The 24,570-nt window shown below is 36.6% G+C and overlaps 1 protein-coding gene across 15 annotated transcripts in view; it reads right to left on the bottom strand.

Annotated features, from left to right (window-relative positions):
* Window positions 1-24,570, bottom strand: part of FUT8 (fucosyltransferase 8) — a 310,615-nt gene that overhangs the window by 86,639 nt on the left and 199,406 nt on the right. For all 15 annotated transcript variants that reach the window (XM_053889503.1, XM_019451533.2, XM_053889508.1 and 12 more), the window contains 3 exons: window positions 16,596-16,711; window positions 16,318-16,480; window positions 6,198-6,312 (listed from right to left, as the gene is read on the bottom strand). In XM_053889503.1, coding sequence (XP_053745478.1) covers window positions 6,198-6,312; window positions 16,318-16,480; window positions 16,596-16,711 — 394 coding nt within the window. The remainder of the gene's footprint in view (window positions 1-6,197; window positions 6,313-16,317; window positions 16,481-16,595; window positions 16,712-24,570) is intronic.

The following is a 24,570-nucleotide window of genomic DNA, read 5'->3' as shown; positions in this document are numbered from 1 at the left end:
GGGAAGCAGAACCACTGTGAGTAATAGAAAACAGGATATTTGTTTTCACAGTAAAACTAAACAAGTATGGGACACACTGGGCAAGTAAGGATCAGAATGGATAAGGTAGAGAATTAAGAAAAACAACAACAAAAAGCATCCTCTCTGAAGCACTGGCATAAGTGGACACATCAGAACTTGCCAGAGAATCTCAGAAACCCAGCCCTGGCTAACTGCCAGAATGAATCAGTGAAGGTGCATTGTGAAGTCTGTAGCAGGGTGAAGTCTGTAGAGGTGCTGTTTCTGAGTCTGGGTGGGCCTGAGGTCACTGTTGGTCAACAGGGCCAGGAAGTCAACAGAAAAAACTGTGAATATAGAGTGGGGTAAAGTGTGGCCAATGTTGACTCTGCTTCTCCAAGAGTTGCTGCTTCTGTTTCTCACAATTTATAGCCACAACAACCAACTGAGATGATGGCTTTTGCTTCCTTTCTGCCTCCCAAATCTTGTACAAATCCCTCTTTTGGTCAGCTACAACTAGGAAGCACACAGAGAGGCATGCATGAGAAGTATATTTCTAGTTAAGCCAAGTTTACACAGTGAAAAAATACCATAATAAGCATGACAGAGAAAAAGATGGAAAATACAAAAAAAAAATGTAGAGGACATTTAAATTGAAGACTCATAAGGAGAGAAGAGAAAGATTGGGTCAGAGGTAATATTTGAAAAGATTCTGATACCTTACAAAAATGTTCAGTGACACAAATCCATCAAACCAGGAGTTATAAGTAATTTTAAGGAAAAAAAATTAAATACATTCACAAGCTGGAACATCATAAAGAAATTGTAGCTCATCAAAAGCATGATGAAAAGCCTTATCTTTTTAATAGCACAAAGGAAAATATTGAATTGAAAGGTGACTTTTCAATGGCATCAATACATCAATAAACACCAGAAAATGGTGAAATCATATTCTGAACATGCTGAAAGGAGAAAAAAAACACAATAGAAAAACAACAACGAAACTCTCAGTATCGAATTGTGTATGTCTTAAAAATATCCCTTGGGAATGACGATGCAGTGAAATACTTTTCAGACAAATAAAAGAGTAGCTGATCTTACTTTTAATGGCAATTGGAGCCATATACATAGTTTGTTAATATCTTGTGTTATTAAATTTTTTCTTAAAAAAAACAACAAAAAAATAAAATAGTTGTTCTCCATTTTCACATCTTTTACTTTTCTATGAAAAAAAGGAAAACTATTAACTTACCAATTTCCAGTAAATGTCCTATTCACAACATAAACCAACAATGCCTCCAAACAAACAAAAATCTTTTACTATTTCTACTTTTTATACGTTTTATTTAGACTCCACTGAAAATGGGCCCAATATTGCTTAAATTGTCAACTTTGGATCTAGGTGGAATAAAAAAACACCCTGAACCATAAGACCAATAATTTCAAGTTAAACTGGCAAATGCCTTTTGCCACAGCTATGTGCCCTCACTAGCACCTCTCACCACCACAGCTGCCAACTTCCAACTGTTCCAAACAAATTAAGAAACCAAGGTATCGTCATCTTTTTCATTGTGTTTGTTTAATATGAGCTGATTGGAAGCCACAAAGTAAATTCTAATAATGGTAATGAAAATAAAATCTCTAGACTTAAAAGTCTAGAAAAATGACATATTATGGCAAAATGTGGACTTATAATGAAAACATCAGCAATATGAAGTTTTTACAATGAGCCTGTGTTTTATATCAGAAACTAGAAAAATATTTAAAAAAACAGCACTTTCTCTATTTGTTATGATTTATATAGCACACTAGTAAAGACCAGGACAAAATGGTATTTAAAACAAGCCAATATTACATGTTCACTTTATGGATAAAGAACGTTTTACATAAACATACAGAAACCTAAGACGTGAAGAGAATTACTTGGTCCATTTTACTTGTTTAGGATGTCCTTGGAACCACAGTAGAGGGGACAGCCATCTTGCCAGCGCAACCCAATGAAAAGCCCCTAGTAGTGTGCCAGAATGAATTGGAGGTCAACCAATCACCGAGCGAGGCACGACCTGACGCGAAAAAGGCCCACCCGGACCTAAACCCGGAACCGCTGCAGCTTAAAAACCCCACGCCACCACACCTGGGTGCGACTTCCCTGACTCCCCACTCTCTCTCTCTCCCTGAGTCACGGAACCTCGCCAGCGACCTTAGTTCCCAAATAAAGCCTTTGACTGCTAAAATTTTTTAGCCTCTGACTCCTATCTTTACCCTGCCTTACGCCTGACCCTAACAACTTGAGCCTAATGGTATACCCAAGGTTGTCCTCAGTAAGATTATTATAGTCTTTTAGTCGCTTTTGTCTTTTTATCACATGCCATAAGGTCTTCAACTCTAAACAGAAAATAATTTTAACCAAGATAGCCATGAACTTTGTTCCACTGAAGTCTAGTTGCCGTAAGCACTTCTTTTATTTTGTAGTATCTTTTGTGAAACTGTTTCTCCCAAGTAAAACCAAGGTATAGGATAAATAAATGAAAATCTAAAATTGAGACTAAACTTGAACTACATGACTAAATCAAGCAGGATTTTCATGAGACATAATGATATTTGCTCAATTCAAAGGACTGGAGAGTTGCAAAAAGGGTTAGATTTAAAATGAAACCTATTATGGATTAAGAAGATGACTCAATCTAGGTTGTTTTTTTTTTTTCTTTTTTTTAACCAAGACTTGCATTACACCTTAAATAAATCAGAGTTTAGAAAAATACTTGTTGGTGATAATGAGAACTGATAATAAAGTTCATCAGTATAAGTAAAAATCTAGTAAAACTGAAAATTCTTTCAACTGTCCAAACCAATCACTGAAGTAAATTATAAAATCATCTGAATGCAACAAAGTATTTAAATGCCTAAAATCTCCCAAACAGATTTAAACTATGAAAAACATTTGCTTTTATTGTTCCTTTTTCTTATTTATTTCCTAGTTACCTACAAATTATTATCATTCTTTATATAACTGCTGGCTGATAGGCCAAACAAAGAGAGCCTTCTAAAATTCCATTAAGTTATATGAACGGCTTATTTTTATGTTGAATACAGGTATCAAAGTTCAAAGTTTTTTCTTTATCCCCCTTTTCAGATTTATTTTCTAGTATAATACTCAGTTGCTAAGCCCTGTGGAAGTCTTTCAGAATCTAAGTTGGTTAAATAGCCTTTTTTACAATAATATTTCACTTAAGGCAATAATAGTTTGGGAACACCAAAACATTTGAATACCAAGAAAAGTTATAACAGGAAAAAACGTAATCATTTTAAAAAGCGTGTATAAATAGCTCACCTCATCTGATTAAACTCTCTAATCCATTAGTTGAACCAGTAACAAATCATTCTTTTCAAAGTAGCTGTTGTGCTTAGAAATACACTGGAAATAAAAATTCCAGTTAGAGAAAGCATTCCTTGCAAATGTATGTGTTTAATTTTGTTGGAATGGAAGAAAGGACGCTTATTCACCTCTATCCAAAGAAGGGAAAGAGTGAATGGCTGGCATTGTTAACCTCTAACAAATAGGATGTTGAAAATATAGTTCCTGACTTCAAAGAACTTTTAGACTAGATGGAAAAAATGATCACAGATATATTAAATAATTAAAGAAAAACCTTTTTCTAAAATATGTTTTTTCCTACTGAGATCTTCCCCATCTTCTTGAATATTAAAAACCATCTTTTGTTTTTCAATGGAAAAAAAAAGAGACCTGGCAAATAGCAATATTTGAAACTGAAAGTAAGGTCCAGCTGAAATGCTATTTTGCTATAGTCTAACAGATTAAAAAAGCCAATGTGGTTTTAAATTATTAGCATGATTTACAAGTAAAATTCTCTAACACAGAACCACAGAAATCAGCACATACAGGATCAAATCTGCACTATAAGTAAAAGCACTTGGCCACTTAAAAAATCAAGAAAATAAAGCAGGTGGCAGGTACTTGTTATAGTGTGCAGACTGGACTATGACCAAATGATAGTTTAAATATAACTTTTGTTGAATACATATCTAATGAACATGTGGAAATGGAAGAAACTCAGAAACCACAGTTATTTCCATTTTAAATGAGGATGATAGTTCTGCACCACCAGCTGTTTACAGTTCACTGAATGAGGTTCTAGTTGATAGGAGATAATTACCTCTTCCCTACAGGAGGCAAGTGTTTCTCATTCTGCAGACACCTCTGATGAATGGTCATGGGAGTATGAGACTAAGACAGCATGCCAAGATCAGTTTGGTTTTTAATGATCTCTTTAAACACTTGATTTTCTATTTTTTCCTATTTAAGTGTAGGAAAATGTGTACCTTGAAATATGCAGGATTAAGTCACCGGCTATTATTTTGCTTTTACAAGACACTTTAACCTTAGAAGGAAAGCTGAATGATTATACACAGAAAGTATACCATCAATAGTTTTAGAAAAGGATGGGAACAGCTTTCAACTTGAAGCGTTGTGAAGTTACTTACTAATTCATTGTTTTCCTCAAGACTACTCTAAGTTCCCTGTCAGTTAACAATGTGCCCATTATCCCAGTCATTTCAACTCTTTCCCCCACTTGGAAAGGCCTCTTAATTTTACCTTCCCAGTCTCTCTCAAATTTATCTCTTCACTTCCAATGCAAACTGCCACATACCTCCATTTTCTCACCTGCAGATGGTCCTCATCTCCTAAATGGTCTCCTTGCTTCTAGTCTCTTCCAATACTAATCCACTTCAGCCAAAATAATACCTTCAGATTAACAGCATCACTCTCATTATGCCACTCTTATGTGTAAAAAACCTTTCAAAAGCAAGTTGTGACTCCAAAATAGAAAAAGCTGATGGCATTTTAAGCAAAATGCCAAAATTTAAAAAGTAAATCAACACTGTTCTTACAAACATGTAAGACTGGGTATGCATATTAATAAGAGCTAGAAGAGGGGCGCCTGGGTGGCTTGGTCGGTTAAGCATCCGACTTCAGCTCAGGTCATGATCTCGTGGCTCCTGAGTTCGGGCCCTGTGTCGGGCTCTGTGCTGACATCTCAGACTCTGGAGCCTGCTTCAGATTCTGTGTCTTTCTCTCTCTCTGCTGCTCTCCCACTCTCTCTTTCTCTCTCTCTCTCTCAAAAAATTAAATAAACATTAATTTTTTTTTTTTTTAAAGAAAAGAGAACACAAAAGAACCCCGAAGAGAATAAATTTAAAAGGGTCTGGGACTTGGGGCTGTTTGTTGAAATCTTTCAGCAACCACTTGCTGCTTATGCATCATAAAGTGTTATTAACCTGCACCCAAGGACCTCTGCAATCTGGCTCCCAAACGTACCTTTTCAGTTTATTTTCCATCCCACCTGTTCATACTACCTAAAACCTCAGACAAACTAAAATATCTCATTTCTCATTGGGTTCCTGTCCTCCTCTTTCCCAGCTATGGACCATTACTCATACACTCCAACTAGTACACTCTTTTCCATTTCTATGTGTCTAAATCCTATCTAGTTATCCTTTTCAGCTCAATTCAAATAGTATGTTTTCCACAAAGCTATTCCTGATAACTTTTCCACAAAGCTTATTCCTGACAAGCTATTCCTGAGCATTTCATCTGTATGTGTCACATAAAATGCAGCACTTCCTACTTTGCATTGTAGTGTGTGTGTGTGTGTGTGTGTGTGTGTGTGTGTGTGTGTGTGCCCGCACATACACATGCATGTGCATGTGTATACGTGTGTGTGATAAGAATTAGCTCCCTTAAGGCAGGGACTTTGTTTTCGCCATCTTTGCACTGCAGACATAACATAGCATCTTTCTGAATAAATATGAAAAATGAGTAAATACTTTAAAAAAGCAAAGGGCTGGGGCGCCTGGGTGGCGCAGTCGGTTAAGCGTCCGACTTCAGCCAGGTCACGATCTCGCGGTCCGTGAGTTCCAGCCCCGCGTCAGGCTCTGGGCTGATGGCTCGGAGCCTGGAGCCTGTTTCCGATTCTGTGTCTCCCTCTCTCTCTGCCCCTCCCCCGTTCATGCTCTGTCTCTCTCTGTCCCAGAAATAAATAAAAAACGTTGAAAAAAAAAAAAAATTTAAAAAAGCAAAGGGCTATGAAGACTAAAAACCAACAGCAACTCTTAGTCTTATTTATTATGATTTTCTTTCTTTTTTCACTCGTGTTTATTTCTTTACCTAATTTCCTTACCTGAAGATATGTTATTCTCCGTTGGACCAGCTCTGTCAGATCTTTGGCCTCTTTTTCCCGCCAATCACCTGCTCCATCTGTTTGACTGAGGTAGTATAGATCCGTCATTATAGACCTATTAAAACAAACAACATTTGGAGGTCTGACTTATTTGTACTTCCTCACAGGATTACACAAAGTCATAAGAAGAGAGTCAAATTCTTCAGAGATTGATGCTCACAGTGATACTGGTTCTCATCCTTGATTTTCTATTAAGACTCTTAAACTCAGCAATTAGTCCCTCACATCCAAGATTCACTCCTATAGTAAATTTTCACTGTTGAGAAAAACATACTATTTTTCTCCAGGTCAGTCAGCTGCACTTATTTCCCAACACAGAGCACTACGAAGATCAAGGAGAAATGGAAAACCATAGCAAAGAAACAGGTCGATTAAGATAAGGGAGAGAAATAAGTTGGTGCCAGGATTTGAAGACTACATTTTTGTTCTGTCATTTCCTTCCTCCTCTTAAATTATCTCTTCATACATAAACACTCTGAGTGGTTGGAATAAAAGATAAAAGGAAAATTCTGACATAACCCTTTTTTTCAATGTTTATTTATTTGAGAGAGACAGAGGGAGAAAGAGAGAGACTACCTGAGCCACCCAGGTGCCCCTGACATAACTCTTAAACAATGATCCAAACTAAGGCTCAGCTAACATTTTTCTGTAAAGGGACAGATAATAAATATTTCAGGATTTGTGGGCCTCTATTGCCTTTGTAGCAGGAAAGCCACCATAGACAATATGCAAATGAATGCATGTGCCTGTTTTCCCATAAAACTTTATTCACAAAAGCAGCCTATGGGCCAAATTTGGACCTTTGGGAGGTGCTTAGGTCATGAGGGTGGAACCCTCACAAATGGGATTAGTGCTCTTATAAAACACCCCACAGAACTCCCTAGGCCCTCCTACCATGTGAGGACAGATGGAGAAGGCACTGTTCATGAATAAGAAAACAGGTCCTCACCAGACACCAAATGTGCCTGCACCTTGATTTTGGACTTCCCAGGCTCCAGAACTGTGAGAGATAAATTTTTATTGTTTATAAATTACAGCCTTTGGTATTTTTGTTATAGCAGCCTGAACAGACTAAGACATTGCTATTTATGCTATAATGACTCTGAGAGTTGTTTCAGAGATTTTACCTTGTGTATGAAGAGTACCTACTAATAATTCTACAACCAAGAGAAAGTACTCATTGGGCATGGGTGCTAGGAATACGTGGTACTGAAGGCCAGTCAGAAATATGATCCAGTAGCCAGTACCTTACAGCACACTGAAGAAGGGGACTGATCAGTAAGAACTCATTTAACAGATAATGAAACCAGCCCTCAACAATTGTGATTTACCCAGGAGTACATGCCATAGCCTCAGTTTTGTTATTCCCGGTTCTTAACTAGATGGTAAAGTACTTAATAACACGGTAAAGCATTTAATAACAAAGCACTGGCACCCCACAGGAAAAACTAAATTATTATTTACTACCACAGAAAAGCATTAGAACTACACAAAATTAACAGAGAATACTTAATAATAGCTAGTGTCTTGAATAAAGCAACACTATTATGAATATACAAATAAAGATTAAAAATCATAGCCATAGTTTAGAATACATCTAACTAGTAGTGGAACAGCTTTGCACAATGCTTTGGAACAAAAGGGTCATCTGTGAAGCATTTTAGGCATTTGCTCAATGTATCAACATCAGCGATGCACAGGGCATTCCACAGCTTGACTATTTCCTTTTTGACCAGGGCAACAGTCAAATACGTAATTTTTAAAAAAATATTTATTATTCTCACCTAAGATGCTAAGCATTTTCAAAAAATTTTATTAAAGAGTAGTTGTAATGGGAAAAACCAAACCTATAATTTACTGCCTCCTTAACAAATTAACTTAGTCTTACACAATGGACAGAAGGTCAACTTTTAAGTTTTTTCAGATTATAAAACAGGCCCCTCTGGATTATTATGTAGTTTACAGTATTCTTTTATAGTTTTACTTTTACTAGGGGAAAAGTCACCACCTATATGAAATTGTATGAGTTGATCGTGGAAACATATAAGAAATCTTGGACTATAATGGTGTTGCAGGGCTCAGCTGGAAGTTTATTTAAATTATTTTCTCAATAACCTCTTCCTCATCACTCTCATCATGCTCATTATATTTTCCACTTTATAGATTTCATCATATCCAAATGTGGTCCTTTGCTTTTTCCTGCCTTTTAGCTATGAGTGATCACAAAACCTGTTGTAAGCCTCAACTTTAAATAGGAGTACTCTTCGTGGAGATGTAGTACAGTGGGATAAATAACCAGTCTATCAGCAAATGCCAGTTGCAGGAAAAAAGGAAATTCAATATGCTTTCCATGGCTTTAACATTAAACCTACACATATCAATAGACAAATAGCACTACATTTCATTGACAATCATATGGTCTCAAGAGGGTAAAAACTACATTAGGTCTAATTTGGAGAGGAGAATTCTCTGAAATATCAAAATTGGCATGGTTATGCTTTCACATCATAGTAATCAAGCCATTCCTTAATCAGTGGGAATAAAAGTTAATTTGTGTCTTTTAATAAATTAGAAAACACAAAAATGTTTTTACCAAGTTATATCAGTATTAAGTCTTGGCAATTTATTCACATCCATCCCAAACTCTGTCAAGAAAGTGGGATAACCAAGCTCACACAGAACTAGAGGGCCATATACCTCCCCCCCCAAAAAAAAAGTACACTAATTTTTTATAACACAGTCAGTCTCAATATAAGTTGGTCTATTCCAGGAGTCAACTAAAATTAAACTTGATTTTTAAATCTTTTTTTCTTGGGGCACCTGGGTGGCTCAGTCGGTGGAGTGTCTGACTTCAGCTCAGGTCATGATCTCGCACTCCATGAGCTCTAGCCCCACATCAGGCTCTGTGCTAACAGCTCAGAGCCTGGAGCCCACTTTGGATTCGGTGCCTTCCTCTCTGCCCCCCGCCCCACACCCCACTTGCACTCTATTTTTTTCTCTCTCTCAAAAATAAATAAACATTAAAAAAAAATTTTAAATCTTTTTTTCTGGGCCTTCCCATTAGAGACCATGTAAGGAAGACAAGCCCAGGAAACAATCTTAAATGTATTTATTTTTAAAATTTTATTTAAATCCAAGCTAGTTAATATATAGTGTAATAATGATTTCAAGAGTAGAATTTAGTGATTCATCACTTACATATGACACCCAGTGTTCATCCCAACAAGTGCTCTCCTTTATGCCCATCACCCATTTAGCCCATTCCCCCACCCGACACCCCTCTAGCAACCTTCAGTTTGTTCTCTGTATTTAAGAGTCTCTTATGATTTCCCCCCCTCTCTTTTTTTATCTTATTTTTACCCTTCCCCTATGTTCATCTGTTTTGTTTATTAAATTCCACACATGAGTGAGATTGCATATTTATCTTTCTCTGACTGACTTATTTCGCTTAGCATAATACACTCTAGTTCCATCCACATTGTTGCAAATGGCAATTTCATTCTTTTTGATCGCCAAGTACTAAGATGTGGTATATATATATATATACATCTTCTTTATCCATTCATCAGTCAATGAACATTGGGCTCTTTCCATACTTTGGCTATTGTTGATAGTGCTGCTATAAACACTGGGGTGCATGTGCCTCTTCAAAACAGCACTCTTGTTTCCTTTGGGTAAATACCTAGTAGTGCAATTGCTGGGTCGTAGGGTAGTTCTATTTTTAATTTTTTGAGGAATCTCCATACTGTTTTCAAGAGTGGCTGCACCAGTTTGCATTCCTACCAGCAGTGCAAGTGTTCCCCTTTCTCCGCAACCTCGCCAACGTCTGTTGTTTCCGGAGTTGTTAATATTAGCCATTCTGACAGGTGTGAGTGAGGTGGCATCTCATTGTGGTTTTGATTTGTATTTCCTTGATGATGAGTGGAAATAATCTTAAATTTAGTTCTTTGCTGATTCAATAATGTTTAGAAATTACCATCCTGCAAAATTTGTCATCTTTTAGCCAAAGATATGAGAATAAGCAAACAGAAAGTATATAGATCGTTACTGGGAAATATGGTGACTAAAATCCATTCTATAGAAATGATTGGTTTTCAGTGACTCTACTCTTAAATCAAATCTCCTAGAAGTGTCCTAAAAGCTGGAAATCTGGCCATCTTGGTTTTGACTATGAACTGATTGATCAAGAAATCTAGGAGATGAATGATGAATCTTAAGGCCTGGTATGAGGGCAGGTCAAAGCCTGGGAAATACAAAACCAGGCAAAAGACCAGCAGAATAGTGCTAGTCACTTGTGGGTGGAGTATAGATGCCTGAGAATAACCAGTAGACTAGAACAGAATCTATGATTCAGAGAGCAGGCCAGTTATGACAGGTGTCAAAACCTCTATTTCAAAAGCTGGGCTACATTTATATTCTTTGTATTTTTAGTTAATTTTCCTATTTCTATATTTTGATATCCCCAAAACTATTCTTAAATGTTTCAGTTTGTCTCAATTATGCTAATGAAGAACCACAAGTATTTTGTTTATACTGGATTCAAAACGTTAAAAATAGGGGCGCCTGGGGGGCTCAGTCAGTTGAGCATCAGACTTCAGCTCAGGTCATGATCTCACACTCCGTGAGTTCAAGCCCCACATCGGGCTCTGTGCTGACAGCTCAGAGCCTGGAGCCCGCTTCAGATTCTGTGTCTCTCCCTCTCTCTGCCCCTCCCCTGCTCATGCTCTGTGTCTCTCTGTCTCAAAAATAAATAAAAACACTAAAAAAAAAAAAAAAAAACCTCTAAAAAAAAAGTAATTTACAAAATTTTAAAGATAGAAATTCCCCCTCAGGGTCAGCACAGAGCAGATATAATTCAAGAAAATCCCAAGGTGAAGGAACTACCATTTTTGAAGTAAATGTGACTAAGGGAGGCTATATTACAGAGTCTAACCCATAGGTAAATCTGGATCAAGAGCAAGAAAACTTATTTGGGTTTTGTCCAAGGCTGCTTTTACTATGATTTGCTCCTGGGGCAGAAATAAGCAGTACAAAGAATAAAAATGTGATCTAGAGACGGATAGGAAGACAATATTCCTTTTGCCTCCCTTGTCTCAAGGAGGAATTCTAAGATACCACCTCTTTTTGACAGCCCACATGGGTGGGGCGGGGCGGGGGTGGGGGGGAGTCCATAAGAGCAACAACAAAAATAGTTTATCATATGAGGCCATAATTATGCTACTTGGTGAGTGATGTCCACCAGGCTTATGTATAGGTCCCAAACCTTGAAATTCTTGCTGCTGAGCATTATGACAATTTCCCCTTACTTGTGCTTGCCCTGAAGCATCTAAGAGTTCTCTATTTATACCCTCTTATGAGGCTTTCCTTATGCAGGTCCCACTAGAGTCTACCAGAAACTACAATGTGTCAGTCACTGTGGAAGTTGTTTTATATATTTTCCCACATTTAATCAACATAATGTTATGATATAGGAATTATATCCCCATGTGTAAAAGAGAAAAATAAAGCTCAGAGAAGCTAAGTATTTAGCAATTAAGAAAAAGTATTTGAGGAGGGCACTTGTTGGGATGAGCACTGGGTGTTGCATGTAAACAATGAATCATAAGAAACTACCCCCAAAACCAAGAGCACACTGTATACACTGTATGTGAGCCAACTTGACAATAAATCATATCAAAGAAAAAAGAAAAAATATTTTGGAGAAAAATAGCTCGGCCACTTACTTGTGTAAACTATCTAATTTCTCTAGGCCTGAGTATAACTTTATTTATCAAATACAGAATAATAATGCTTGCCTCAAAGTATTACTATGCTGAGAAAATAATGAATGGAGAGCCTTTATCATAATAACTGCCATGAAGGAAATCCTTAATAAGTGACTATTTTTAATGTCTAATCATCCTTGAGTTTGGAAATCACATCCAGGGAGATGTAAGGTCGGGAGGGTGGGGAGGCAAAAAACAGAATCAAAGTCATTAGATAAGATGTCTTTTTCCACCTTTAGATTCTCCTTCCAATGCAAACTTTATTTTAGGGGAAGATGTCTCCTTACAGAAGATGGAGAATCATGATCTGGCTGATAAAGACTAAGTGATGAGAAAATTAAGGACAACTTCATAGGACAAGATCTCCCTTTGTCCATGGATATTTGGAGGTATGTTTTAGCACCACTTAAAAATATACCTGGATTCCTTAGGAGAAAGACAATCATACAAAAACATTTTGGCCAAAGGAATTAACAACTGAAGAAAGAGCATCTACCTTCCAGTTTAATGTAAGTCTCAATCAAATCACATCTCAAAGGTCTTCATTCCTTCTTCTGTGTATGTGTGTGTGTATGAAATAAAAAACAAAGAATAGCTTAACTTAATTTTTCAAGAGTGGAAATATCATTTCTTTGACCTTTCAAAGACAGTCTAGTAGAGTCTACCTTAGAGAGGGAAAACACAAACTACTGTACCACAATAGCTATGATCAGCAATTCTGATTATACAAATCTGTAAGCTATTATTAACCTACCAATCTTCCCTGTAACCAGATATTGCACGCCTTATCTGAGTTGAAGTCCTTTCCGTTGCTACGTAAACCCCTATACACAATATCAAAAGGCCAATCAGCATAATTAGGTATAATTAGCATTTATCACTTGGGAAACATCTCACCTCAGTCTTACCAAAGCTGCGTTATGTATTACTGATAATGAGATGATGCAGACCAGGCAGGGACAATGAGATTGTTGTTTCACCAGATTATTTCTCAGTAATTTCAGTCAAGTTAATTGAGAAATAGTTCATCAGCCCTGTAAGCCCTCCTGTCCTTTAGTTTGAAGTTTAATAATTGCTATAATCTAAAATCAGAAAGAAGTAGTTCTAGTAACTATCTCATAAACATGGTGTCTGGCAACGTAAGGAATGCAAAATACCCAAAGCAACAGTGGTTAAGTTAAATATGTCTTGGGCAACCTAACATGGTGATAAGCAGAATTTTCAATGATATCCCCAGAGGTTGAAAGACAAATATATACAGCTATAAATCCAAGTACTGAACCTATACTATGACACAAATAATAAAATCACAATCACAAAAATAATCACTCTAAACTGCTAATCTCCCTCATTATTTCAAAGAGACAGGCCACAGTCAATTTATGATCAATGATGTTCAAAAACAGCAGGTAAATTTGACTCTATTACCATGAAATATGGTAATATATTATCACTAGAATGAAACTGTCACTTGAAAATCTAGTTTGGCAGTGTCTTATAAATTAAATAGACATTCAACATATGACACACAAATCCCACTCTGGATATTAATCCAAAAGGAATGAAAATACGTTTCTGCAAAAACATGTATGTTAGTGTTTATGGTGGCTTTATTCATAATCAACAAAACATATAAACAACCCAATGTCCTTCAACTGGTGAATGGATAAACTACCTGTGGTACATCCGTACAATGGAATATTACTTAGCAGTAAAAAGAATGAACTATCAATACACAAAACAACATGGGTGAATCTCAGATGCGTTATGCCAAGTGAAAGAAACCACACTCAAAAAGCTACATAATATGTGACTGCATTTACATAAAATTCTGGAAAAGGCAAAAAATAGGGATAGGAACAAACCTAATGACTGCCAAGGACTGAGGGTGGGGAGGTGCTGACTACAAAGGAGCATGAGGAAACTTCTCAGGGCTGCAGAATGTTCTGTATCTTGATTCTGGGGTGTGCTAACAAAACTGAAAGCATTTGTACATAAATTACAGTTTTATTGATTTAGAAAGGGGAAAAAAAAGAGGATCAGCGTTTATATCAGAAGAAAGTTCTAAGAAAGAAAAAACCCTTTGAAGAAACAAGAGCCCATAAATGTCTTTCCTATTATTGATGTCTTTCTGAACCAAAAGATGACAAGAGTGATTCAGAGGGAAAGTTGAATGAAAACATTGACAGACTCAACTTCTAACTGACTTATCAGAGAACACAGGCTTTTAGACAACCTATACACTATATTTGGGTAAGTGTAAAAATGAAATAGGGATTTTTACGTAATTTAAAAATCACCAGAGGGAAACAAAAACTGTTTTAATTTTAATTCTTACACCTAAAAATCTTGAAAATGATCAGTAAGATGGCATATTCTGCACACGTACAGATCCTCTCCACTGTACATTCGTAACTGTAGGGTTATTTCTCCAATGTCTGGCTACGCTTTTTCATTATTGTATCACTGCATTCTACCACAGCTGCCTGCAGTTACATTCCTACCCTGTGAAGCTGCATCCCAAGTTCCTTATAATTTCTGCTTAAAGACAGTAAAAGAAATCGCCTGGGGAAACTTGGATATCTTTCCATTTTTATTTTCAGTGAAATATTTAACATGTACTAAAAGGTGGTGTCAGAATCCTAATATACTTAAAACAAAATTCAACTTACAAAAAATTTAACATCGATTTATATCAACTTTAGGGCCCAACTTTTTCATGTGTACATTTGCATATATTTTTCCATTTCTACATACAGTCATAAAATATATGCACAAAAATAATTCTTTAAATAATGATTTCAATCTAGAAAATATATGAAGATTAAATTCAAGCAATTTAATTAAATCACTCAAACTTTAAACACTAAGAAATCAATAGCAAAATTCTCCTTTAAATACCACATAGTCTGCCCAACTCAAACCCTCTTCAGATCTGCCTTTCCCTATAAAATTGCAGTAAGTAAAGCATACAAGCACACAGCTCCAATTAACAGAATCGTGCCTAGAATTAGTCAGCATTTGGTCTAATGGTCTAAGTATGGCTAAAATTTTCAAAGGGACTGCTGAATGCGTGGCCTAATAATTCAATGCCCCTAATAATTCAGGAGCCCCTAATGATTCAATGCCCTTCTGCTTACTTCTATAGTTTAATGCTAAAATGATCCAATAAACTGGTGGATTTTATTTGTAATTTCACTTAAAATAGCAGAGCAATATTTCAAAATCCCTACAATATTGCTGATGATGTAAATATATATGAATCTCTCGATTGTGGGGTAATTCTTTTCCTCTTCACAGTGGTAGGTTGTGTTAATACAACAATTTTTCTTTTACTGTTCACTAATGAGACAGTAATTGCCATGAGAATCCTACTGGGATAGACTTGTATATATAATAAGCCTAAGGACAGGTTTCATTGTATTTATAATGATTTTCAGATATACTGTGTTCTGCATGAATACATCAGTACCAAAAGGTTTTCTTTTCTATGGAAGATAAACTGCATATTTTCAGAAATGTGCAAACAGGAGAAATAAATTTAACTAGGGAGATTTCAGATTCTTATGTCTAGTAACTAAGTAGAAAAATAAATAAAAGAATGCTCCTTTGTATCAAAAACCTGTTAACTTTTCATTAGAAATCTGAAAAAGGTGCTATTTCAAAGTTTTTAATGTTTGAATTAGAAACGTAACTGCCAGCTTCAGTATGAGTTCCAATGTACTATAATGTAAAACTACATACACCACTTCAATTATTGATTGTATATGAAGGATATTTACAAGAAGATATTTTAATGTATTACTGGCTGACATCACTACCTTCAGAGTTTACTTAGGGTTATAAAGATATCTAGAAATACATTTTAAATAATATTTTCCAGTGATATATTCTAGTTGATCATTTGGGAATTATTGTCCTTGAAACCTCAGGTACTCTTCTGCTCTTAAATATGGTAGGTGTCACTTACCATTCAGCAGGGAAATGAACAAGAGTTCCAGTTTATATTCTTAGATTATAATCTCTACCAAAGCCCAAATGAAATGTAAAAAATGAATGGCACGTGGAATGCCTGGGTGGCTCAGTCAGTTAATCATCTGACTCTTGGTTTTGGCTCAGGTCATGATCTCGCAGGTCATGGGCTAGCCCCATGTCAGGATCTGTGTTGACAGTGCTGAGCCTGCTTAGGATTCTCTCTCTCCATCTCTCTCTCTGCCCCTCCCCCTCTCATAGGGCCTCTGTTTCTCTCAAAATAAATAAATAAAAACTTAAAAAAAAAAAGAAAAGAATAGCACCTTTCACGATGTCCCAAATCTGACAGAAATTCATCTGCATGACTTTGGAGTTCATTTCCTTCTAAATTCTTTAATTTCTTCAATTCACTTTGTAGAAAAAACCAGAGCTCTTTAGCTCCATTTTCAATCCTCCTCCTTAGGATTTCATGATCTTTCCCCAGACCTGCAGTCAAAGAATAAATAGTATCAGTATTCCCAACATTTTGATGAAGGACAATTTTAATTATTTGTGGTAATATCAATATACTAAAGCAGAAAAACACTATATAATCACCTACCATTTCTAGTTTGTTTCTTATAATTTTCAATCTGTTCTTTGGCCTTCAAAAGCTGCTCTTCTAAAGCACGAACCCTTCCTGAGGCTGGTCCCTGATCAATGGGGCCTTCTGGTATCCTGTAGTTTAGAAAAGATAATGCAAACATTTAGCTTATAAATTATGTAACAAAATTAAAGCTTACTTTGCTACAACATATTTATTGGTGACTCTAGGAGGCACAAACCATACATTACAATCAGGAAATAAAGTTTTCTCTCCAAACAATGGAATGATACTGAACAGAAACAGAAAAAAATAATCTAGCTCAGAGATCTATGATCTTCTAGGAATAAAGGAACCTTTAGAACTGTGTCCTAAAAACTCTCATCATATTACTTAGAAAAATACCATCATCAGTGGCAAAGTGGTCAATTCTTCATTAGTATCAAGAGCAACAAAGGTAAAGGAGAGGGTGACAAAAAGCTTAAGGGAAATAAGAAAACGTGTCTGAACATATACCTGTGTTCAAATAGCAAATACAAATTATTTCTGAATTAATCACAATATCAGGCTATGTAAATCTGTGTTCCAATTCATGAACTCATGACCTTAGATTACTAAGTATTGGTTTTATAGAAGGGAAAGACAAGAGTAGAAGATGAAGTATATCAGAAAAAAGATGAATATTAATATCCTATTTGTTTCTATCAGAAATGAAAAATACCAATTAACAATATAAAATGTTGGAACACAGCAGAACAACTCTGGGGTCTCTTGTTTACATTATTAACATATCTGTACAACTTCTTTCCAAACTGTACTTGTTTCTAACATGTTTTGTTTTTATATGGCTTTGGCAGTATTCTGTACTCCATTCTGGCTACAAAAGGTATCTACGTCCTAATCCTGGAGCTTACAAATCCTCCTTTACATGGCACAAAAACCTTGAAATGTGTGATTAAGTTAAGAATTTTGAGATGGGGAGATAGTCTTGGATTATCCAGGTGGACCCTGATGGTAATTACAAGTATTCTTATAAGAGAGAGGCAGAGGGAGATTTCATCCCAAGAGAGGAGAAGATTGTGTGGCTATTAGCTTTAAAGATGGAGGAAGGGGTCATGAGCAAAAATACGAGGAATGCAGCTTTAGAAGCTGAGAAAAAGCAAGGAAACAGATTCTCCCCTACAGTTTCCTAGAGGAATGTGGTCCTGCTGACACTGTGGCTTTGGCCCAGTTAAACTCATTTCAGACATCTGATGTCCCAAACTGTTAAGAGAATAACTTTTCATTGTTTTAAGCCACAAAGTGGTATCTGTTATAGTGGCAATAGGAAACTAACACACATACACACACATATATAAACACATACATACATACATTTGCATAATTATTATGAAGATTAAATAATGGCTGATTTTTCTTCCAAAATCTATAAAAGAACTCAGTGTTTGGCAATAAACTATCAGGACAATAAACTATCTGGGCTCAGTCATGTTAAAGACGAGCTATAATCTCAAAATATCTGGGTATGTATTCTTACCATTACAATCATTTTAAGGGAACTTAATTTTTTTTTAACGCTTATTTATTTTTGAGAGAGGCAGACAGAGAATGAGCAGGGGAAAGACAGAGAGAGAGGGAGACACAGAATCCAAAGCAGGTTCCAGGCTCTGAGCTGTCAGCACAGAGCACAATATGGGCTCAAACTCACAAACCGTGAGATCATCATGACCTGAGCCAAAGTCGGACGCTTAACTGACTGAGCCACTCAGGTGTCCTGGGAACTTAATTTTTAAAATATACTTGGCAGAACTTAAATTCAGATGTCAGCTTAGTCCTTTGATGCAAAGACACTAACGCAGATTTTTTATACCTTTTCTTACATTCTTTTATATAATAAGACTACAGAGGCCAAATTAACTATTACTTACCTATACCACTTCAGTATACATGTTTAGTAAAGAAGCTCTAACAGTGTAATAAGGTATTCTATAGTTGTATGCATTAACACTGAATGGGAGCATGAAAAATAACCATTCTCTAATCATGAGTATCCCAGGCTACAACATTTGAATTATAAAGCCTTCATTTGTATACATACAAAGTGAATAATGACACAATAAGTAGAGCTGTTAGGTGCACAATTACCCAATTTATAAGCTCAAATGTGTGTACATTCATAAATGAGGCATTTCCTGGTATCTAGTTTTTAAAATTTGGCTCCTAATCTCTTTCTGAATTAGATGGCTGATTTCAAGGAAATAATTTGAAAACAGAATAAAACTACCACCTCTTGAAAGTAGTCAAGGAATTAATCTTGACAACAATATGTCATAAGACAAGAATGTCGTTTCCCTTAATGATACAAAATCTCAGACAATACAAAGATATGTCTAGGTTCTCTGTTTTATCTCATTTCTTCATATACTGATGGAAAAACATCAAAGTAAAACAGGCAAGAAAAAAACAGCATAAAATGATTTCAGCAGATTTCCATTAAGTATTAAATCTAATCTAATTTTAGTAAAACACATAATAAATAAGAGTACATTATTATATATAATATAGTAAATACATAATATAATTATATTAAATACATAAGTAACATTATATTATTATATATAATAATCTAATCCAACTGTGGATAAACTGTAGGTAAAGAAAAGTAATGGAGAAGCCAGTAAAAAAACGGTACACAATAAAGACTATTCTTTCTAAAATGTATCAAGAAAAGAATCAATCTAAAAGGACATTATCTGAATATTTGGGAATTGAATGTTGTTCTTTTTTTTTATTATTATTATCATACTCACTTTGCAAAAGATATATAGGACATCTTCTGGCAAGATGAAGCAACAGAGATTAAATTTACCATAATAAAACCAATGAAAACCCAGACAAAATATATGAAACAATGATTTAATAAACCGGTTTAATTACTGACTAGAATCAGGAGAAAGACATCAGAAAGACAGCAAAATAGGTAGTTCCCAACTTTGGTCCCCTTCAGGGAAAGGGCAACTAGCAACTATCTATAAATATTTGTCAAGATTCCAGAACATGGGGGTGAGGCTGAAGCAACCCCTTGGACAAGAAAAACATTAGAAGGATAAGAGGAGCGATTTCACTTTGACTGCACTGCTCCTCCTCCAGGTCAGTGTGGTGCTACACAAGGGGTTCTCCCTGGACCTACACCTTCTCCAGTGACAAAAGGAGGAGAGCAAAGGGGACATCAAGCTTCCCTAGCATTCCTGATGCTTCCTGGGAGGCCCACTTAAGTACTGCCTCATGGAGAGTACTGGGGGAATCAGCTACAAGACAGAGAAAGGGAGAATGACTCACAGCAACAAATGTGCAGATCTCGGCTGACTGCATTCCTATTGGTGGTAGAGCCTGAGAAGAGATCCCAACTCCTGGCTCTGATCATTTGCAGAGCTGAGCCAATGCTCCCAACTGGCCAGGGAGCTTAAATGGCAGTTCTGAATGGTTTGGGTCCCTAGCTAGAGGAACAACTCAGTGAGGAGCCCTACCTACACAAGGAGCAAGTCAGCAACCCTGCTCAAATGCTGAGCATAGCCTCCAGCCCCACTTAAGCAGGAAGGCAGCCCTAAGCCGCTGGGCCTCTGCAGCACATCCTACGGCCTACCAGAGCAGAGAAACAAGTCAGTGGGCATACTTAACTGCTGAGCATAGCCTCCAGCCCCACTCAACAGGGAAGCCTAACCAAAGACATGGTCAGCCATGGGCAGCATACAACACATCCTATGGCCTGCGTAGGCAGGAAAGCAAGTCAGTAGCCCCACCAAACTGCTCAGTGTAGCCTTCATAGCCTCCAGCCATTCCTGTCCGGGAATCCTGACCAGGGATTGAAGCAGCCACAGAGCCCATTCTACAGCTCCATTCAGGTAGGGAGCCAAGCCCAGCAGCACCACCCTACTGTTGAACATAGCCTCCAGCCCTATCTCAGGCTGCCCAGCCAGAGACCCTGGCCAGCTCTGGAGCCCAACCTGACAGCCCTACCCAACAGCACAGATAGCCTACAGCCCCATGCAATTGCTGAGCATAGCTTGCAGACTCACCCTGACAGAATGCTCAGCCAGCCACCTCACCTAATCACAAAGCATAGCCTGTAGCTCCACCTGCCCAGTGAACCCAGTGCAACCCTGCCTGACCATGGAGCACAGCCTTCAGCTCCATCCAACTGTTGGGTAGCTGGCAGCCCTACCCAACCAGGAAGTCCAGCAAGACACACTGTCAAATAGCAGAGCATAGCCAGTACCCTGCTCAATCGCAGGAGCCTAGCTTGTAGCCCCATCCAATTTGGGGGTACAGCCTACAGCCCCACCTGATCAAGGAGCACAGCCTGAGTGAGGTCCAATCTGATTGCAAAACTGTGTATGGCCTTAACTGAATGTAGAGTCCAGCCAGTGGCACCATCAGGCCAGAGGGCACAGCCTGGGGACCTCAACTGACCAGAGGCAATTGCAGAGGTCAGCATGTGGCCTTACCCAATCACAGAGTGCAACCAGCAGCACCATCCTACCAGGAAACATAGCATGCAACCTGCCTAACCGTATGTGATCGCAAAGCTCAGGAAGTAGTTCTATGTGAACACAGATATAAGCCAGCAGTTATACTTGAATGCAGAGCCCAGCCATCAGACCCACCTGACTTGCAGAACAATGGCAGGTCCCCTGACCAACCTCAGAGCATAGACATTGGCCCCATCCAACTAGAGACCCTGAGAGAAAGCACTGCTTGCCTGAAGCTGCTACCAGCTGCCTGTCCAGAACCTCTAGCTGAGCCAAATGGTGAAGGACTTTCCTTGCTGAAGCAAACCTATAAAGGCTCATTGCTCAAATAAGCAAATACCAAAATAAGAATATGAGAATCAGGACAAATCAGGTAAACATGATACCACCAAAGGAAACTAATAAAGTTCTAATAACTAACCTTAAAGAAATAAAGATCTATTAACTGTATAAAAAAGAATTCAGAATAATCCTCTTAAAGGAATATGGTAACTACAAGATAACACAGACAACCAAACAAAATTAGGAAAACAATACATAAACAAAATGGGAGGTTCAACAAAGAAACAGAAACCATAAAAAAAAAAAACAAAAAAGCAATTCTAGAGCTTGAAAATTCAATAATTTAACTGAAGAATTCAATAGAGAGCTTCTGACCAAGCAGAAGAAAGAATGAGTGAATCTGAAGCAGGTCATTTGAAATTATCCAATCAAAGGAGCAAGACAGAAAATTTTTAAAAAGTGAAGAAAGACTACATGAATTATGAGATTCCATAAAATAAATAATTTATAATTACTGGAGTCCTCCAGTAAGGAAAAGAGAAAGAGACAGAAAGAAATAACTTCCCAAATCTGGTGAGATATCTGGACATCCAACTTCATACAGCTTGAAAGACCCCAAATAGTTTCAACCCAAAAAAATCCTCTCTAAGACACATTATGATAAAACTATCTAAAATCAAAAACAGAAAATTTTTAAAGCAGCAAGAGAAAAGAAAAAATCCTCACATATAAGGGAACCTCCACAAGGCTATCAGTGGCTTTCTCAGCAGAACCTTACAGGTCAGGAGAGAGTGGGATAATATATTCAAAGTACTGTAAGAAAAATAATACCAATTAAGAACACTTTATGTAGCAAAGCTGTCCTTCAAAAATGATGTAGAGACAAAGAATTTTCAAGAGCAACAAAAACTGAGGGAGTTCATCACCACCAGACCAGGTTTATAAGAAATGCTAAAAGTTCTTCAAGCTGAAAAGATGCTGATTAGTAACATAAAAATATATAAAAATATAAAACACAGTGGTAAAGGAAAGTCTATAACCAAACTCAGAATACTATAGTACTGTAATATGGTAGTGTTTTAATGATTTCATTCTGGCACAAAAGTTAAAAGATTTTAAATACAATTTTTTGTTAACCCTTAACACAATATAAAAGTGTATAATTGTTACATCAAAAACAGAAAATGTGGGGAAGGAGTAAAAGAGTAGAGTTGTTTTGGTTTTTTTTTTTTTTTTTTGATATGATCAAACTTAAGTTGTAATCAGCTTAAAATAGACTGTTTTACCTGTAAGATGTTTCATATAACACAAAACAAAAGCCAACAGTAGATATACAAAAGAGAAGAGAAGAGAATCAAAGAATACCACCAAGTAAAATCACTGATCACAAAGGAAGACAGCAAGAGAGGAAGAAAGAGGAGAAAAAAACCCTACAAAATAGCCAGAAATGGTAAGTGTTTACCTACCAGTAAGTGCTTTAAATGTAAATAGATTAAATTCTCCAATCAAAAGGAATAGAGTGGCTGAATGGCTAAAACAAACAAACAAAAAGCAAAAACAAAAAAAAACAAGATCTGAGTATATGCTGCTTACAATACTTAACATCAGATTTAAAGGCACACATAGGCTTACAGTGAAAGGATGAAAAAAGATATTCCATGAAAATGGTAACCAAGAGACAGCAGGGATAGCTATACTTATACCAGACAAAATAGACTTTAAGTCAAAAACTGTAACAAAAGACAAAGAAGTTTGTTATAAAATGGTAAAGGGGTCAATTCTTCAAGAACCTATAACAACTGTAAATTTATATGCACCTAACATTAGAGCACCTAAATATATTAAGCGAATATTACCAGACCTGAGGGGAGAAATAGACAGCAATAGATACTAGGTCCCAGTATTGTAGGGCTCCCACCTCCAACAATAGATTGATCATCTGAACATAAAATCAGTAAGGAAATACTGGACTTGAACTATACTTTTGACAAAATGTGCCTCACAAACATATACAGAATATTCCAAACAATAGCAGCAGAATACACATTTAAGCACATAGGGAACATTCTCCAGACAGATCATATTTTAGGTCACAAAAAATGTCTTAGTAAATTTAGTAGATTGAAATCATACCAAGTATCTTTCCTGACCAAACAGTATGAAACTAGGACTAGCTAACAGGAGAAAAACTGAAAAATTCACAAATATGTGAAAATAAAAACAACACACTCCTGAACAAAAAATGGGCCAAAGAAAAAAATTAAAAAGGAAATTAAAAAATATCAAATGAAAATGGAAAAACAACATACAAAACATAGGGGATACAGAAAAGCAGATCTAAGACGGAAGATGGTAGGGATCAATACTTACATTAAGAAAAGACAGACTCGAATAAACAAACTAAATTTATATTTTAAGGAAACAGGAAAAGAACAAACTAACCCCAAGCAAGCAGAAGGAAGGAAATAATAAAGATCTGAACAGAAATAAATGCAATAGAGAAGAGGAAAACAGTAAGATAACTCAATGAAACTAAAAGTTGGTTTTTTTTAAAGATAAACAAAATTGACAACTCTTTAGCTAGATTTACCAAGAAAAAAAAAAAGAATAAAAAAAAGTAGAGGTTTTCCAGGGCTCTTTACAAGGGGACTTGGTAAGACATTGTAGCAGACCAACAGCTGCAGTTGCCATTTTTGTCTTCAGCTTCACAATGTTTCCCATGGCCAAAATATGCTCTAAGTGGTCTCCCAGTTCAAAGCATTCAGCCAATAATGGCAAGGTAGGAAGGACCACCTGATTTCCATGACAAATATGTTAATGCTCTATTAGCTACTGGAGTCACCTTCTGTGTTACAGCAACACAAATCAGAATAGAATGAAACCTATCCCCTGTTGGCAGAGTCATCCCAAAGGAATGAAGAGATCAGTAATCATCCCAGCTGGTGTAATACTCAATTGTTTCAAAACCAACTTATAATGGATGCCAAGTGAAAGCACTGTGCACCCATTAAAATATAGCATGACTGAAGAAATAATGTACATTTAAAATCTTAAGAGATGAAAGAGAAGAAGTTACAACTGATACCACAGAAATTCAAAGAATCGTAAGAGATTATTATGAATAATTATATGCGAACAAACTGGACAACCTAGGAGAAATGAATACATTCCTAAAAACATAC

This window comes from Panthera pardus, unplaced genomic scaffold (genome assembly GCF_024362965.1).
Source record: "Panthera pardus isolate Hobbes unplaced genomic scaffold, ASM2436296v1 HiC_scaffold_24, whole genome shotgun sequence".
Classification (NCBI taxonomy): domain Eukaryota; kingdom Metazoa; phylum Chordata; class Mammalia; order Carnivora; family Felidae; genus Panthera; species Panthera pardus.
The sequence above is the reverse complement of the archived record's forward strand: the minus strand, read 5'-3'. Positions and strand labels throughout refer to the sequence as shown.